The following is an 18814-nucleotide window of genomic DNA, read 5'->3' as shown; positions in this document are numbered from 1 at the left end:
CCTTATAGACGCATAGTCGTGAACCACAACAAAACTGACAATGCTTACACTTGAATGAAAGAGCAAAGAGAGAGGAACACAATGCAAGTTCTGGAATTGAAAATGAATTACCCAATTGTTAGAAAAGTTGATTACAAGTTTGAGAAGCTTCGTAGCTTGAGCATACATATAGTAGAGCTCTTTCTTCTTCTAAAGATAAGCCTCCTTTCACATTAAGGTTATTGACAATTATACATAGGGCTTTCTAAATGGCTAGTGGCCGACTCACACGGACCTTACAATTATCGTAACATGATTACAACTCAGGGAATTGACTTGCTACTCTGGAATTAAGATTTACATAGAGTATCACTACACTAGCTTGGAAAAATAATAGAGTACAAGTGTGGTGTACAGCTAGGTGGGCACCTGTTTTGTCAATCCGCTAACATTCCCCCCTTCCTAGCTCCTATCGTCCCTTGACACAACCATGTGCAGTCTTGTTATAGGTTATCTTCAGCTTTGTCTTCAATGTTGGTCTTTTGTTGGGAAGTGCTTTGTCGTTGATGACTCTCCCCCCTTCCTTGAGTGATTCGTATCTACCGTGTTGTTGATACGCAATTTGAGCTTTGATTGTTGAGGCAACTTTGCTTCTTGTCTTGAATTCTCCTCTTTGTTGCTAGCCTTGGCTGCTGTGAAGATGTATTTTGATGTGTTTGAGTTTGTAGAACTGATCCTCTTTCTTGTGTGGACTTTATGATGGGTTTGCTTTCAAGGTCCACTGCAATTGGAGTCGTCTGCAATTGGTAGCTAATGTTGAAGCATTGTGTGAGCTATATATGGTTTTTGTGGATAGCTCGCTTGCTAAATTCGTCATTGCTTGTCGTTGTAGGTCATTCTTTAACTTGCCAATTTTTTTTTGGAGCTTTGTTATCGCCCTTGAAGATAAAAGATGCTCTTGATAAGCATATGGAGACTTGCAGATGTTGCTCTCTTTGACAAATGACTTGGGTAGCCATTTTCTTATTGTTGATGTAAAAGAAATATATACAAGAGGATGATGATGAGGGTTTCTAGATTAGGGTCTAAAACGTGGATGACCAAATGGAAAAAACCCGGTGGGAAAAAAGTGCCTTTGGTATACGCTCTTATTGGAGTTGACCATTTGGACTTTAAATACGTGTCATGCAAGGTGATTGCTTGGGAGAAACAAAGAAAGAGTGTCTAATGCAAGTTCCAATTATGGGACACTCTATATGCATATGAGAAATTTGTCAAACAAAAGCATGCAGTGCAAAAGAGGAATTTGATGGGTGCTTCAAGGAACAAATGTAGCACATGTGACATCAAAGGACATCTCAATAGCTTCCACGTTTCCAAGAAGGGTTTTGATGTAGAAGCTTATCCACGCATACCTCATTGTGCTTAGTGCATGAGTGTCTTTTGGACTTTCTCCTTTACTTCACCAGACTTAAAATATATAACTTCGACTCTTATGCTCACTTATACCAGCATGAGTGACACAAACATAAATATGCTCAACTATTCCAGCTTGAGCAGTACCTAGAATAGCTAGGATGCTTAGACCACAAATAATATTACTTGAATCTTTGGGACTAACGCCTCGCTCATTTAATGGTTTAGCTACCCAACTTTGACTCTTATGCTATGTATTTTTAATGGCGACTTGGACGTACTTGTTCAAGGCCAGAAACCCAATTCTATAAGTTTTAGAAATTTAGGCCTCTTCCATTGTGTTGGTCTCTGGATGCCACTATTTTGTAGAGTAGATTGGCATATTTTGGCTCCTCTTGACTTGCTTGTCGTATGTTGACACTGCTTTGTGAAACAAGTCCTTCAGCTCTTGTAGGGATTGATGTAGCCTATGCATTATTAACCATGAGAAGTGATTGTTGAAAGGTGTGGATTCTTTGTGATTGATTTTTCATGAGCGATTTGGGAACTCACCTTGTCTTTGGTCCTAGTATGACCGTCTTTTTCATTTTCTTCTTTTGCTCAATGACTTGATTGGACATAAGGCAATGGTAGCCAGATTTGATGATTTTCGTTGTAGAAGCCTTGATGTTGTAGTTGAAGACGAGGTATCCATCTAGAGGTCTTAGCACCCTTAGCAGCACTAGTGGGGCACTCCCTTACCTAGGCCGATGACAATCGCCAACAGAGCGCCGCCACCGTGATCTCATCGTCTCAACAAGGCCTCCATATGCATCGCCCACAAGGCCCGCGGTCATAGCCACTAGCAGAGCGAGTCCCACGAGCTCCCCTTACTCCCCGATGCCTATGAGTGGAGGCCCCCATTGGGCCTTCTACCCCACAATCCAGTGACCCTTTTTCACATGTGGGATAAACAACCCTGCCACCTGGCACTCCTGCAAGCATGATGCTCAAAACCCTTCAATACTTCACCAAATTTTTCAAAGTGATCCATTTTTTTTTCCAAGCTTCCACTGCATTGCCATTCCCTACCGAATGGTCCGATGCCCGAGCCATCAAATCCCACCAAAACCTCGTATTGTTGGCCACGATCTTCTCCTGATCCCCTCGCACTTCAACTTTCTTAGGCCTATAAACTAAGACCGCCAAAACCTAGAAAGCCATCTGGCATTGTACTATCGGAACACAAACTTCGACAAGCCATAGCTAATTGACCAGGCATCTAATCAACGAGTGGTCACTTCTTGCTAGATCCATATGCCGTCCTCCATCTTCCCAAACCATGTTAAGCTTCAAAAAAACCCTGATGGAATGCTCTCCAAAGCAAGCAAATTGGCCCTGAACTTGGCCCTCAGAAAAACTTCAAAGCCTTGTATCTTGATATCCATGATGCAGATCGCCAAATCAAAAAGATCAATAGGCTCCATAAAACAAGCGCTACACACCCATCACTATACATCTCACATTTGCAAACACCAGCTTTAAACTGCCATACCTTGGACACCATAGCTCTGTTTAATGAGCCATTTGAACCGGTTTACTCAGCACTTCAAACTCTACCTTTTCAAGTAGAAAATCGTCCCTTCGTACAATCTTCACCTGCCAACCAAATTGACCCACTTGGAGGTACTTCTGGTCTTTAAAGAAAACTACATAACCATAGATTTGCATTTATATGTTTCCATAAGCAATTCTAACATAGATCACAGATTGTTCAAAGTTCAAAAATACAAGCAAAACGCTTTTTTCATCTCATGCCCACAAAGCGGCATGACATCCACCCCCTCTAAACTTGCACATCCTCCGGTATGTACCAATCTTTATTTAGACTTTGAAGAAAAAACCTATAAGCACATAAGTAGTGCCTCAATATGTGCATGCTTTAAAAAAATTTCCAACATGTGTCTTCATTAGAATATACCCTCCTCCAAGATCATAGGGATGACATAGGAATTTCCTAGATGTTGAATATAAGTATGTATTGACCCATAACCCATTGTATGGAATAAAAATCAATAGCTCCAAATCACAAACATATCTAGCTCCACCCAGATCAAATGGCATATCCATCAAAGCCTTGGACCATGCATTATAACCCTCTCCTTCTATATCAAAAGCTAGCAGAAAATCCCCTACATCATAGGGTAATATGAGATCCCATATAGCATTAGGCATCATTAGATACTGCCATATTCCTTGTGCAACCTGCTCAGCCAATTGTTGATCACCAATTATGGGTAGAAGCATTGATAATGCAACTTCATCCCCTTCAACATCTGAATTTTGGTCCTACATATCAACTCCATGAGTGCCCTGGCAAAAATCTCTTGAGGTGGTTCTCGAGAATCATCAAGAAAAGTTTCCCTTTTTGGTACATACCCAAAATCTAGTAGGACCTCATCCATCAATTACATAAGGTCCTCATCACTTGCATCTGGATAAACTGGCATATGCACAAAATTAGATTGCTTGGTATCCTTTGCATCTGTAATTAAGAATCCTTCCAAGCTTCATCCAATAAGCACATAAGCTCTGGGTTCATCGCCCCAGATGAATCTTCTTCTTTGTACTTTTCAAGCTCCAAACTAGGCTTTCCATATGTGACTTGCATACTAGACACATTTGTTATAGATTGTTCTTCAATTTCCTCCCCCTCATCCAGCTATCTATGAACTGTTGTAGCACAAAGCTCAACATGATTATGGAAAATAACATCCACCACGCTATCCATATGATCAGCATAATGAACCCAGTCATAGGAAACACTAAGAGATTGCACTTGATCTTGCACCCCCTCTGAATAGGCGCCACCAAATTGAGGATCAATCTATCACATTGTGACCTCTGCGTCACTGAAGCTTGATAAAGAAGGAGTATGCACCCCCTCTAAATCACCACTTTGCAGATCTTCAAGTGCATTCTCTTGCTCATTCAGGCCCTCAGAATCTAGTGTATCCAAACCCTGTAGATGCTCATGCACATCCACACCCTGTGAACCCTCATGTGTGGACATACCCTGTGAATCTTCATGCCTTTCTCCACTCTGTAAGTCTTCAGCTTCAACCTTCATCATGAGATCTACAATCCCAAGATTTGCATAGACTGCTCGAACAACTTCTTCATCATCTTTATCATGTAATAGCCTTCCATCCTCAAGAAAGAACTCATCGATAGCACTTTCAAGCTTAGCCTAAATCAGATTGCAAACCTCCACATAAGTAAGCACATTACCACAATCCTCATCACCTTCATACACGCTTGGATCCCATTGTTCATGGATGACAACGGCTTTAAACTTGGTACATCTATGCAGATTTTTTCATTGCAGCTCTTTGACTCGCTCAATAAAATGTGGGATCACAAACTTGTCAAACTTTAAAATCCAATTCTCTTTCGACGCCCCATGTACCTCCAGTTCCTCTTCATAACACTCCAAGTAACCTGTTGGATCATAGCCATAAAAAAATGCTTCGCTAATAAAAAACTGAGCGTTTGGCATTTTCAAGTGCCAATTGATGCACCATCTCCTGCTTCTAATTTCCTTTTTGATATTTTTGACTTTGATACTTGAAAAATTATGTGTTATTCATTGTCGTCGACGTGGGTTTTGCAGGTGCTTATGTGGCACTGACCCCGTATGGTGCTAACTACGTGCCCGCTTGGGGCCAAACTTTTGAAGGGTAAGGAAGTGCCACACTAGCGCTAGCGCTAGAGCTAGGGGGCCATCCCACAAAGGCAGAGAGAGAGGGAAAGCTTGAAGCCAGCTAGGGGCACCTCACATTTGTAGTGAAGGAGGTGGGGGTAGAGATGGAAAGTGTTGAGTTGTCATGCCATGCAATGGTTTCTATAAGTGATAATGCCAACTGTATGCAGTGCATGTAAAATGTTGTAAAGAGCTCAAGTTGACTGTACGAGCAAAAAAATCCTTTTTCTTTTTTTCTTTTTTTTGGGCTAAACCACTCCTATAAAGGGAGTTCTCGCTCATTTTGAAGGCTTTTTTTTGCCAATTTGAAGTTCTTTTTTGCCATTTTTGGGGGTTATTGGAAGAGGCTTTGGGGGGAACCGAAGGGAGAGAGCCAATTATTGTTCTTGAGAGCAGTTGGAGAATATCAAGGAAGGTTTGAAGAAGCGCTAGAAGCACAAAAGGACTCAACGATGGTTCAATTTTTGAAAGATTTCTGGTCGGAGGGTTGCAATTCAAAGGGCATACAGATGCAAGCGTATGCAACCAAATTGTAAAAAAAGACATCAAAAATCTAAAATTGTATCACTTGTCAGTTGACAACATCTCTTGAGTCTCTCTAATCACCAATATTACGTGTACTAAACCTTAATTAAGTCTATCTGAACTCATTTATCCTAGTTTGAGCGTTTGCTAAGCTCTTGTCTACAGTTAGAGGCACAGTGCTTTCTCGGTCGACCCAAGAGAACCACGCTCTCCGACAAATTTGGTGACCCCGACATGAGTGTGATAGGGGTAGACGGAGCCAACCACGTCGACAAACTAAGAGAAAGAGATGCAGCAAATTATGGGGCTAATGCCTGCTATTTTGCAGCAACAATATTCAAATCAAGTGTAGATTATGAACCAAAATTTGGGTACCGGTTTGAAAATCATTCTCGGTTTGAAAATCGAGAATTAAGAATTGTAGCAGTCTGCAAAAGGTTAACTAGGTGGATTTCGAGTTCATTGCCACCATCAACCTCAACAAGGCCACCATATGCAGCACCCACAAGGCCTGCAGCCATAGCCACTAGCACAACGAGCCCCACGAGCTCCCCTCACTCCAGGATGCCTATGAGTGGCACCCCCCTTGGGCCTTATACTCCACAGTCCAGTGACCCTTTTGCACATGTTTGCACATGTTGGACAAACTGACTTGTCACATGGAACTCCTACAAGCATCGAACCTCCAAGGTGCTCAAAATCCTTCAACACTTCACCAAATTTTTGAAAGTGATCCAGGTTTTTTTCCAACTTCCACTGCATTACAATTCCCTGCCCAATGATTTGATTCTTGAGCCGTCAAATCTCATTGAAACCTCGTATTGACGGGGCCACGATCTTCTCTTGATCCCATTGCACTTCAACTTTCTCAAGCCTGTAAACTGAGACCGCCAAAACTTGGAAAACCATTTGGCATTGTACCATCGTAGATTGGCACAAACTTCGACAAGCCATAGCTAATTGACCAGACATCTGATCAACAAGCGGTCACTTCCTGCTAGCTCCATATGTTGTCCTCTATCTTTCCAAACCATGCTAAGATTCAAAAACCTCTTGATGGCATGCTCATCAAAGCATGCAAATTGTCCCTGAACCTGGACCCCATAAAAAATTCAAAGCCTTGTATCTTGATATCCGTGACTTAGATCGCCAATCTGAAAAAACCGACAGGCTCCATAAATCAAGCTCTACACACCCATCACTTCAAACTAGCTTTGACATCCTAGCTCCATCTGCCTTATCCATATCATTTTTGCAAACATCAGCTTTAATCTGCCATATCTTGGACATCGTAGCTCTGTTTGATGAGCCGTTTGGACCAGTTCACTCATCACTTCAAGCTCTATCTTTTGAAGCAAAAAGCCATCCCTTCGTACAATCTTCATCTACCAATTGAATTGGCCCACTTTGAAATACTTCTGGTCTAAAAAGAACCACATAACCATACATTTCTGTTTATTTGTTGCCTTAAGCAATTCTAACATAGATCACAAATTTGTCAAAGTTCAAAAATACAAGCAAAACTTTGTTTTTCATCTCATGCCCGCAAAGCGGCACAACATCGTGCAATACTAAAGGACAAATTTGGAGTCTAGTGAAGATTGAAAAAATCCAAAAGATGAAAGAGATATGCACCATTTGCAGAATTTTTCATATTTCTAAGGGGGCATGTGTGTTTCAATTGACTTGGTTATAACACTTTTCTCATGTTGCAGAGTTGTTGTACGATTTGTTATAAAAGGGACAGAGATTTGTGTAGATAGAGATGCATAAAAAATCAATTAGAAAATAAAAAAAGGTGATTCTTAATGCTCCTACATTAAGAAAAATTGACTACAAGTGCAAGGGACCTGTGATTGTGACCACCCCTATGGGGATTGGTTGGGTGGTTGGACATGATGATGAAGAAGGGCATAGATATGCAATAAGGTTTGGGGCTAAATTTTGGAGTGGCCAACAAAGGGATTATCCACAGGTTAAGAGAGAATTGTGGGTGTTGGTACAACATCAAAGTGTGACAAATAATACATTATTGGGGTAGTAGGCATTGTGGGAACATATTTTCTACCACTGTTGCAGGGGATAATTGCAAGCTATTCCACACGTAGCATTGTTATGCTGGAACATATTTTCTACCACTGTTGCAAGGGATAATTGCAAGCTATTCCACACGTGGCATTGCTATGCTTAGATGGATTCCATTTATGAAATCGATCAATCCATAAATTTGCCACATTGTAGGGAGAGACATTCCCGTTGTAGATATGCTATCCAAAGCAAGCTATGATGAACAAGAAGAGAGGGTTTCTAAAGAGGATGTTGTGGATTGAAGTTTTACAAGACTTCATGGGTTCATTAGATGATGAGATGGCTATTCATGTATTTTCTAAAAATGTGTGTGATGGAAGAGTGGCTTCTTACTGGATGCTATTTGACTACTTTGAGAAAATCACATGGCCGGGGTGATCAAGAGTACAATCTTGAAGTGTCAAAACTTCATTCCCAGAAACCCAAACCCCACTTGAAGAATCTACAATTAGCATTCTTGCAAACATAGTTCCCACAATATCGAGGACTTGAGTACAATTAGCAAGTAGAACAACTCTCAACAAATTGCATCACATCTTTGTAGATCCCTTTCCACTAGTATTGCTATTTGATCTTTGCATAACTAGCCCAAATTCCTCTATGTTTTTCCCACAAACTTTCTTGGAACTCTTTAAGAATCTTCTTTTGAGTTTATCTATCACAAAAACGTTGTCGAGATCCTCTTCTTTGCTTTGGATGCTTCCATGGATGTCTACCTCTAAGAGGACTTGTAGGCTTTTTTTCTTATTTTTTAAACCATACAATGCTTTATTACATCTCTACAATTTATTTTTCTATCCTTTCTTGAAATACCCACAAGTATACATTACATATACTTCCTCCTACATGTCACCATTCAAAATCAATGTTTAAACTTGATGAGTGGGTAGGGAAGGCTTTGCTAGTCATTGATTGATCCATGTTTATAGAGTGTAAAAAGCGCTCTTCCCACTTCATGGACTCATTCCAAATCTCCTATGTTTCTTGTACTATATCTAACTTTAAATCTTTCTCCACTTCAATGGATATACTTTCAAGTTTTTCCAAGGTCCTGCTTCCACTTCTAATCAATCTATCTTTGAGAGAGAGAGGAGATCCCCCCGTCTCTTATAGACATTGTAAAAATTACAACGCATCTGTATCCCTCATGGCTGCCTCTAATGCACCTTCTTCAGTGATTTCCCTTTTACCTTTATTTGTATCCTATGCCTTTTGCAAGTCCTCTTTCAATTGTGCTATCTCCTTGAGGTAAGCCTATTTTTTCTACATAAATCTGAGTGATAGTTCTCTTCATTTCATATGCTCCAACTTGAGCTCCATTTCTAAGTCTTTGATCCTTTTCTCTATATGCTAATATGCCACGTCTGTAATTTGTAGCAAGAGGACGACATGGTTTGTGCTCAATTGTGTGAGGAGTTGATCTTGATCTTTGGTCCTTGATCCACCTTGGGTAGTTGGATATTTGCTACTTCAAGCTATATTGTAGCCACTGCGCATGTGCACTCATGTTTGAAAACGTAGTGTTCATTTATTTAGACCGCTTTTCTTGCTCTTCAATTACTATTGAGCATCGCTCCAGTACTTCAACCATAGTTTCCAAATTTCTTTGTTGGATCTGATTCTTCTCTTGTAGTTCTTGCATTTTGGCTGCAATTTTCATGTAGACTATCGTACACCTTAATGAACACATCTATCACCTCCAGTAAAATGGTTGTAACATGGAGTTCAAGCTGCTACTATTGGATTCGTCTTTGCTTGGCATACATCTTTGAATTCATATTTTCCACAAGCTTATAGGCTATGACGGCGTATGCTTCGACATCCACAAGAGGAGCCATGTGTGATGTAACATCTTCTCTGGCTCTTCTCGCTTGTTGTCCCCTTGATCATCATCTCTGTTTGATTCCCCTTGACCTTCATGATCCCTTTTAGGTAGATTCTGTGTGGGGATAATCGATGAGGAACTCTCTTGAGTAAGTTGTGAGACTCGTATTTGTGTGGCATGCATGGGGGATGTAGATATTTTTCCTTTTAGTGGCCTTGCGGGTGAGAGAGGTGTTGCCTCTTCCATTGGTGGTGCTACTTCTGCTTTGTTTTGTGCTTTCACCATTGGTGGACCATCTACAACCACCTTTTGTGCCCTCTTTCTCCTTTGCAAGATTCTCTTCCTTAGTAGTTTCCTTTGCTTCATGGGTAGTATCCTTTTCTTTTGCACCATGAGCCTCTTGGTTTCATTTCATCTCTTCATCTTTGGGAGCTAGTTAAGTCATGATGGGGGATATCTGTTTTGTTTGAATAGAGGATTTTTTGTTCTCACCTTTTTAGGGTTCAATTACTAGAATTCCTCAAAGTCTCCTTAAAGGCCTCTCGTTCTCATTTTAGGTGCGTGGCTCATTGTGTTGGCTCTTCCACTCACACTGATGGTGGCAGTCTCCCTCTTTTCCCTCCCATGTCAACCAACTTTTTTCTTTCCTTTTCTTCTCTTCCTCAATATTTGAGGGTGGTTGCGTGTTGGGTAAGCCCAGCTTGTGGCACCATATGGGAAAGCTCTCTAACCACCTAGGAAAGGATAAATGATGAGATGATCCAATAGCAAGAGCTACACTAGATCCATATGTATAGAGGGGACCTATATAGAGCATATATGTATACACGCACACATGTTGATATCCAAAATATTTAACTTGATCACGTGTTTTGGAAATTCATCACTCAGCGTTATTAACATGCTCTCTATTTGTGATCACGTTAATGAAATCCCTCGCATTTGAAGTTGATGTCGAAGCCACAATGCCATTTCATCGCTTGATCTTTTGCTCCTCTTCAAGTAGAGAAAACTCACCACTTTCCCAAGTTAGATTGGGTAAGTGAGTTAGCGTGGTGATAGGGGAGTCATAATCTGGTGGCATGCTCTTCTAGAGCACAACAATGACATAATATATGCTCACCGTTTGTATCAATGGATTCTAGCTTAGTTGCTATGGACTTCATTTTGACATTCCCCAAAGAGTACCCAACCTTCTTATCAAGTTAGAAAACGTTGATTTTTAGTCCAATTATAGAATTTCCTAATGGCTTCAAAACAAATAAATTAGTTCCTTACATATTGCAAAGAAGCTCTAAAGAAAGCTAGAAGAAATGTAATGAATACAAACGCGTCAATGCACTCGCCCACCTCTTTATATGGGACAATAAAAATCTTTTGACTTCCCATTTTCATTGAGCTTTTCATTTCGTAAACTTGCCCTTCACTTATGCATTTGAGATGTTTTGACAGGATTTTTATTTTTTTGAGATTGGGAAGGCCTCAAGAAGGCCTCCACCATAGAGTTTGGAGAGCTTCTCTCACATTTCCTTTGGCATCACCACATGATTGATGAAGGTTTACCCAAGGTTCATGAGGGCAAGTTATTGGTTGCATGTGATCATTGTCTTCAACTTCTTATTGGTTGTTAATGTCGACCCGATCTTGCTCTCTCAATTTCTCTCTACTACTCCTCGCCCTCACCACAACTACATCCGACTACACAAAAAGCGCCCAATAGCTCTATTGGAATGAATGAACAAGGCTTGCATGAAAATGGCATTAATGGTTTTTGACAACCAACAACCGGTAACAACCTTTCATGAGATCATTTTTTGCTCGTTCAACTTCTTTTTCCAGCTTCTTGTAGTTTAGACATTGACCTCAGTGGCCCAAATTTCCCACAAATATAGCCCACTGATGTATAGATAGTCACTTTTGTCTGATAATAGTAAAGGTGATTATGGCAACGTCCATCCACTCCCAAATGTAGCCCCTCTCACGATGCTTCTATTGTTGCTTATGGCACTGAGCACAAGCAAGTTTGCTATACCATGAAGCTCTATGATGCCCTTTCCAGCTTGTGAAGAATCCATCTAAGTTGGGCTATGGTGTAATACTTTCTTACAGGCTATGCCTTTGGCATTTATGCAACCGCATTCGTACTGCTCAAAAAGCTATACAACAACATGCCACCACAAACTTGATCTCCTTATTAGCTAATCACATACTAATGGCGTATGTTATCACCAATTGATCGCCTTGAGCTCACTGCTTCTGCCTTCGTCTCACATGAATACAATATAGTGCCAAAATCTCTCTCTCTCTCTCTCTCTCTCTCTCTCTCTCTCTCTAGAATGAGCTGGACACTTTCAAACAGTTATTCTAAGTTGGTAGTTAGAGTTAGCTCAAGACCAGACAAGAGACTTTAGATCAGACCATGCACAAACTAGAAAACAAGAATGAAACTAGAAATGACATTGAATATTGGAATTGGAAAAGACGATGAGACTAGAAATGGAAATTGAAACTAGATTTGTGTATTCAAAATAGTACGTAAGTACAATGATGAGTAAACACAGTATGAGTCAGATTACATGAGTATAACAGCTCCGAGTTACAAAGGTTTGGGCTCCAAGAATAGTACAAAGTAAACTAAGATAAGACCCGCACAATACTAGAAAGTCCCCCAAAATGAAGTAATGGCCCTTATTTATAGTCCTTTGATTGGGCTCTGACTAACTGTGCATTGTCTCAATTATTATGATAACTATTTGTAATTATTGCCTCTGGAAGCTTCCAGCCCAATTGTCTACCAACTACCTTCTAAGCGTTGTTCCCTTCATCCACATTTCTCCTCCGCTTTCTTGAATTTTGGTATGTACCAGAATTTTCAACAATCTTCAATAATTATCTAGTGTCAGTTCACCTAACCCGCTTCTTGTCTACTTTGTGTAAGACCTTGAAGGGTCCTACAGTGCTTGGACCAGTGTTCTCCTTTTGGATAAGCCGGCATAGAGCCTCTTGCTCAAGCTCGTCTTTTTTGGCAGTCTTCATTTCAACTTTATACGATGTCAATGAGCTCTAGGTTTTAGTGTCGAGGTCATAAAGTGTGTTTACCCCTAGTAAGTCTGGCTTTGGCTAGCTCGCGACAATAGAATGCCATGCATATCCATCCCTAAGGCTCGCATTTGCCTAAGGCTCGCATTTGATTCTTGCTTCTAACACTGCCCTTGTATTTTTCTTTTTACCCTCAACAAATTCAAGTTATATTTACAAATTGTGCCCATGTTGGACACCGTGGCTTGGACTTCATTCAAGATCCCATGCACAATGTCCAGTGCTCTTTAGAGCCGGGTTGCACCCGTGTCAGTGGGAGGAGTGGGGGGAATGGGATGCACAGAGTCGCACCCTGCTTTCAATCAGCGCAAAAAGACCAGTACACCCAAGACCAACACACATGCTTTGCTTTCATTGGCTCCCCTAACCCGGCATTGAAGGAGAAAGCAACTCTCCCATAACCCTCGGTTAAGCCCCCCCTTTTTCAAAATAATAGTAGGATTACTGGCAGCGTTCGGATTTCCTGCAAAACTTTTCGGATTTTCTGAAAATGGTAACAATTCTCCACTCTCCCTGGGTGCTAGTCTTTAGTGGTGAGGCACGAGGCAGTCCAACCACAAAACAAATCATGCAAAATGACAAACTATACCACCGAAGGGCCGGGGCCCATGCACTGGCACTGGCACTGGCACTGGCACACCAATGCCAAGTCCAGACGAACCCAGGTTGCACAGTCGACATCCCAACAGAAGCCCCCGAGGATGAAAACGAAAACCGCTGCAGTCCGGCAGCCCATGCCGAAGGGGCCCAAAATGAGGTTGCAGGCAAGGGAGTAGCGCCAACGACGAAGCAGGCCAGCCAGCTCGACCCAGAGCTGCCGCTGCCCGCAAACGCACCCCCCAGCAGAGACCGCCCTGCCGCAGCACCCCTTCAAGTCCCCCAGCTCCGGGGCCTGGCAGGCTGCAGGACGCAGGCGACTTTACTCCGCTCAAACCCTTGCCATATACTAAGACCATTTTAACTTACAAACTTGCTGTTGAATGATATGTAGTGAATCCAGGAATAAAGCTTCGCCTTGTGAATGCTGTGAGAGCCCTTCAAAGATTCTCTCACACACTCATACGCATCCTCAGCGAGTCAGCCCAATACAATGCTCTCTCTCTCTCTCTCTCTCTCTCTCTCTCTCTCTCTCTCTCTCTGTGCGTGTGTGTGTGTGTGTGTGTGTGTGTGTGTGTGTGTGAGAGAGAGAGAGAGAGAGAGAGAGAGAGAGAGAGAGAGAGATGACATTTCAAATGCTATATGCACCATGAACATATTTACAACACTGGTTTAGAGAGAGAGAGAGAGAGAGAGAGAGAGAGAGAGAGAGAGAGAGAGAGAGAGAGAGATTTCAATTGCAATGTGCACCATAAGCATATCACAACACTGGTTTTGAGAGAGAGAGAGAGAGAGGAGAGTTAGGGCTCTAACATGCGGAGGATGTGCCTTCGAAGCAAGGCCTGCTCCGGCGCTCGTCCATCCAAATTGACAAAATCACTGTGTGCCAGGTCATTAAACAAAATTAGCTGAGACTGATGACCAAGCTCTTCTTGCAAGACTGCATGGAAGGAAATGGAGGTGTCCGGCCGGACAACCATGTCATTCCAGCTGCACATGAGGGTGCAACTTGGCAGATGACTCTGACAAACCCCACCACCGCTCCTAACACATAAATCTGCACCCTCATTGTTTGAGGATTTGTGTCGGATTTCGCTACTGTTGCCATCTGCGATGATTGCCGCACATAAGCCAGCATCAATAGCTGCAAGGTGATTCATTTTATCAAGAACTGCCTCATCAATGCTTGCATTTATAAAGCCATGGTTATTTTCTGTGTTCACCATGCTCATCCCTGACCCAACACTCTGAAAAAGATGCACTGGTGACATTGCCTCCAGTAAATGCTTCCCTCCCATGGCTGGCGTCATGGACGACATAGTGTCCACACCCCTCTTTCGCTCAAATTTGAGATGCTCCACAATGTCGTATACACCCGCCATACCTATAAAATTATGTGGCTGCCTTGTGTCTTGCTCATCCAAGTCATCTTCTTCATCAATCTCCAGCCGAAAGTCTAATGCCAAACTGCGGGCTTCTGCAGCTACCCGCCTCTGTTGCAACTGCTGTGCAGCCTTAAAACGCTCCCAAATAACAAGTGCACACAAGTGGGCACCTGCAAAGCCAGAGCTTCTCATCAAGAATCAACACATAAACCATTTGCGACAAACATAGTTACCCAGAACCGGAAATGGAACAGGGAACGGCAACTGGGATGAAATGCCATTCCCTGTTACAGATATTGGAACACCGAATGAGGATGCGGAACGGGAAGCTAGAATGGGTGCGGGGAACGGAAACCTGAAAATGGCCATTTCTTGTAACTATGGCAACAAATCATCCCCTTTCCTTGTCATTCTACATAAGCATTTTCAGCTCTTGAAAGTTTGGTTGCGATTTCTAGATGGATTATGTTCATCACCACCACATTAAAACAATCACATTTGCATTCTACACTATTGATGGTTTATTGGGCTTTCTAGATGACTCGACACATCCAAGCACCCGATGCTAGTTCAGTCCACTGTTAGTATGGTATGAAATGGACTGATCCAAAGCTAGTACGACACACTCGATGAAAGAAAGAGAGTTTAGAAAAGAGCTTAGGATACCAAAGTTGAAATGCTCAAATAGCATCTTTGCAACACACGGGGCTTGATCTTTGGCCCCAGGCCTTTCAGCCTTATGCCTTGCCCTAAAGGAGCCATATTTGCCCAAAACTACAGTCAGTCAACTGTCAAACTAACCGGACGCGTAACATAATAGTTCGGATATCCATGCAAGACTGGATGGGGCCAAAGCAAAGTTTTGTCCGTTGGATGTGAACAATCATGGATGAGAATTCATCATCACCACCAAATTAAGCATCCACACATGACATATCATGTTGTGGATGGTGTTGGGGAGAGCCGTCATCCCAACATTCGCATTCTAAGCTATCAATGTTTGATTGTGTGTGCGCTTTGAAATGAATTTACTTAAACAAAGCCAACTTGAAAGTGATCAAGTGGCATACCAGCTGAATGACCCATAAGAGTAACTCTTTGAGGATCCCCACCATAGTCCTGTACATTGTCCAAAAGCCATGTCAAAGTCAGAGAGATTTCCCTCACCTGCTGCCATGCCAAGACCTGCAAAAAAACCCTAGTTACAAAAACCATCACATCAGAATAACGGCACTTGTTGCAATTGTGATGGAAGTCAGCATGCTACCTCAGGAAAAAGAGTATATTGTACAAGCACAGTAAGAACCCCAGAATGTGCAAGGCAAGCCCCTAAGTGAGAAAAGAGCTCTTTGCTGCCAGTTGCCCATGCACCTCCATGTACAAACACCACAGCGGGCCATCGCTGCAGTTCCCCATCTGATGCCACGGCGTCTGGAACGTACACGTCCAGCCTGAAATTCTCAATGCCATCAACAAAAGAAGTACTCTCTGTGGCACACATGGCCATAAGAAGATTTCTCATGTACTCTGTTTTAGACATCGCCATTATGCAGCAATAAACTAAGCATCCAGATTATTGCAGCAGACATGGAGACTATGATGGTCCACTTACAAATTGCGTTTGGCTGTGCCATATGGGATGTTGCGAGCTACGGAGACGTTAAAGGAGCCAACCCATTGCAGATGGGCACGGAGTAGACGCATGGGTTTCCGCCGAGCATTGACGGTAAGAGGCTGGATTTCCTTTGGGTGGGAGGGCAGGGAGGAGTGCAGGAAGAGGGAGCGTGAAACGGACGGGAGCGCCAGGGCCATGCCCAGGATCTCCTTCACAAACACGTAGGTCAGCCTTGCTGCAAGCTTTGCTTTAGGCCATGCTCCCGGCGTCGATGCCACATGGGCTGCTGCGCCATGGATCGCCCCAAGCACCATTGCAAGAGTCATGGCAACTAGGCCTACACACAGAAGAGATCCACTGGCCTCTGAACAGTGTAGTTCACCGTTCGCACCGTTGATACATTTGAACTTGTGATTAGCCTAGCAGAGTTTTCACACCGTCTCGACTCTCTCTCACCTTCCGAAATCCCCTGCCAACATGCCAATTTGCCAAATATGCACCTTGGTTACATTATAATAGGGGGACACATTATCCAAATAGGCAACTTGGTTACATCATAATAGGGGACACATTATCCACTGAGTTGGGCTGCAAGCTGGGCTGCGCCCACGGCTAGCAGGGTAGGGCAGAACGGTGTCATGCCGTTTGGAGTCCACAAGAAGAAATAAGTTTTTTGCCAGTGTTCGAGAAAAGTGTGTTTCAGTGTAGCGTTGGGCAATTAGAAATGCAGGACAATGGAGATCTCTTGGATTTTTGTAAGAAATAGTATAAATATAGTGCAATTAGAAATGGAGGACAATGGAAATCACTTGGATTTTTGTAAGAAATGGTATGAATATAGTGCAATAATTTTCGCTCAAGGATTGGCTTAAAGGGATTTGTGTGAGCTTGGTCTTTCCAAACGAGATGGGTTTCAACAATATGGGCTATAGGGCATGTCATAAAAACTAATATCTAATTCTCCCAAATGATTTTCTCATGTTAAACGGATCATTTAATATTGGGAGATACCAGGGGAGTAAACGCTAGAATATTGGTAAGGCTGCCAGACCGGTCTCAACAGGGATCCAAAGGAGGGAAAATAGGGATCCAAAGGAGGTTCTAGGGGAGTAAAAGCTAGAATATTGGTAAGGCTACCAGACCGGTCTCAACAGGGATCCAAAGGGGGACAGTCTGCAAAAAAGCAATGTGCATCAATGGAGCTTAAAAGACCTAAGGTTCAGCTCCATTAAGACTTCCATAGGCTAAGGTTCCAATAATTAATTAAAAAGTCTATCAACCAAAAGTGGGAAAATTGGATGGTTATGTGAAGACTAAAAAGTCTTCCCACATCCCTAGGAAGGAGGGGGGGGGTGTTGAGGTGAGGGGAGCCCTAAAGGTAGAGGAAGAGGGGAAGAGAGAGAAACACACACACACACACTCCCAAGCTATTCCTTTACACAAAGGGAATAATGGACACATGGCAAGCCCCTAGCTCAGATGCCCCCAATCTCCCCTCAAATCCTATTGAATGGCCATAGAGGTGGACCAATGAGAATGAGGCTAGAGTAAAATTAGTCTAATCAATTTAAAAATTCTTAATAAAAGAACCAACAAAAATTAAGCTCCCTAGAAGACTATTGGACAATCTACCAAGGGGTCCAGCAGCCCAATGGCTTGCCTGGTTCTTATTGGCCTAAAGACAAAAGGTCCAATGAGAGTTTAGATGAATTATTTAATTACCTAAAGCTCTCACAAAAGGGAAAGGGGGACACATGTCACAAGGCTATCAACTATGCTTCTTAATTGTGTTATTGGATAAGCTCTACAGGAGCCAATGGGAAGCCAGCAAGAACGTTTAGGAACAGGGGTCAACCAAGAAGAGAGAGAGGTTGGCATTTTACACTAACAAATTTTGCTACACACACACACAACTCATGTGTTGAGCAAGAACTCCATTTCCTTCTCCAAGCATTGAGAAATAGAGGCCTACACCAACAACTCTTGGCTATGGAATGAAAATCCAACCAAGAGCCAAGCTTCAATGGCATGCTCATCTCCTCTACCATGCTACTTACTAAGCTAAGCTATGCTATTGGAGTGATTATGTGAGGAGAATACTTCTTTCTTGTAAGATACATCTTCTTCCTCTCAATCTTTCCTCATTCCCTGCTAGCTCTCACCATCTTTGAAGGTGTGTGAGATCTTGGGAATGAGGCTAGGCCCACTAGGTGTGTTTTTCAAGCATAATTTGGTGCATGAAGCTTCCATCTTCATTGCACCAACGAGTTTTGTCAAGGAACACAAAGATTGTATTGTACAAAAGTCTCCTTTGATGGGAGAAGCTATAATACAAAGCCTTTTTGGAGGGGGTACCGGCTCCATGTAAATCCGGTCCTCAACTGTTGTCAATTGTTCTATTTCTCTCCCTTTTCAAGTATTGTCTATGCCAAACTAGCTAGATGTAATTGCTATGTTGCTTTCTTCAACTAAGGACTCTCTCTATGCTCATTAGGAACTTGTTCTTAATGAAATGCTCACTATGTTATCATTTTCCGCTACAC

The 18814-nt window shown here is 42.4% G+C and overlaps 1 protein-coding gene across 1 annotated transcript; it reads right to left on the bottom strand.

The window, feature by feature from the left end:
* Positions 1–13993: 13993 nt before the first annotated feature.
* LOC147435310 (uncharacterized) lies at positions 13994–16737 on the bottom strand. The gene is made up of 4 exons (XM_086488392.1): positions 16269–16737; positions 15924–16107; positions 15727–15841; positions 13994–14826 (listed from the first exon to the last, which is right to left on the bottom strand). Exons 1-4 carry the CDS (start codon positions 16595–16597, stop codon positions 14072–14074), a joined length of 1383 nt encoding a protein of 460 aa, XP_086344518.1. The 5' UTR covers positions 16598–16737; the 3' UTR covers positions 13994–14071.
* Positions 16738–18814: the final 2077 nt, after the last annotated feature.

The sequence above is a fragment of the Adiantum capillus-veneris genome, chromosome 18 (assembly GCF_014529385.1).
Source record: "Adiantum capillus-veneris isolate H3 chromosome 18, ASM1452938v2, whole genome shotgun sequence".
NCBI classification, from domain to species: domain Eukaryota; kingdom Viridiplantae; phylum Streptophyta; class Polypodiopsida; order Polypodiales; family Pteridaceae; genus Adiantum; species Adiantum capillus-veneris.
The sequence above is the reverse complement of the archived record's forward strand: the minus strand, read 5'-3'. Positions and strand labels throughout refer to the sequence as shown.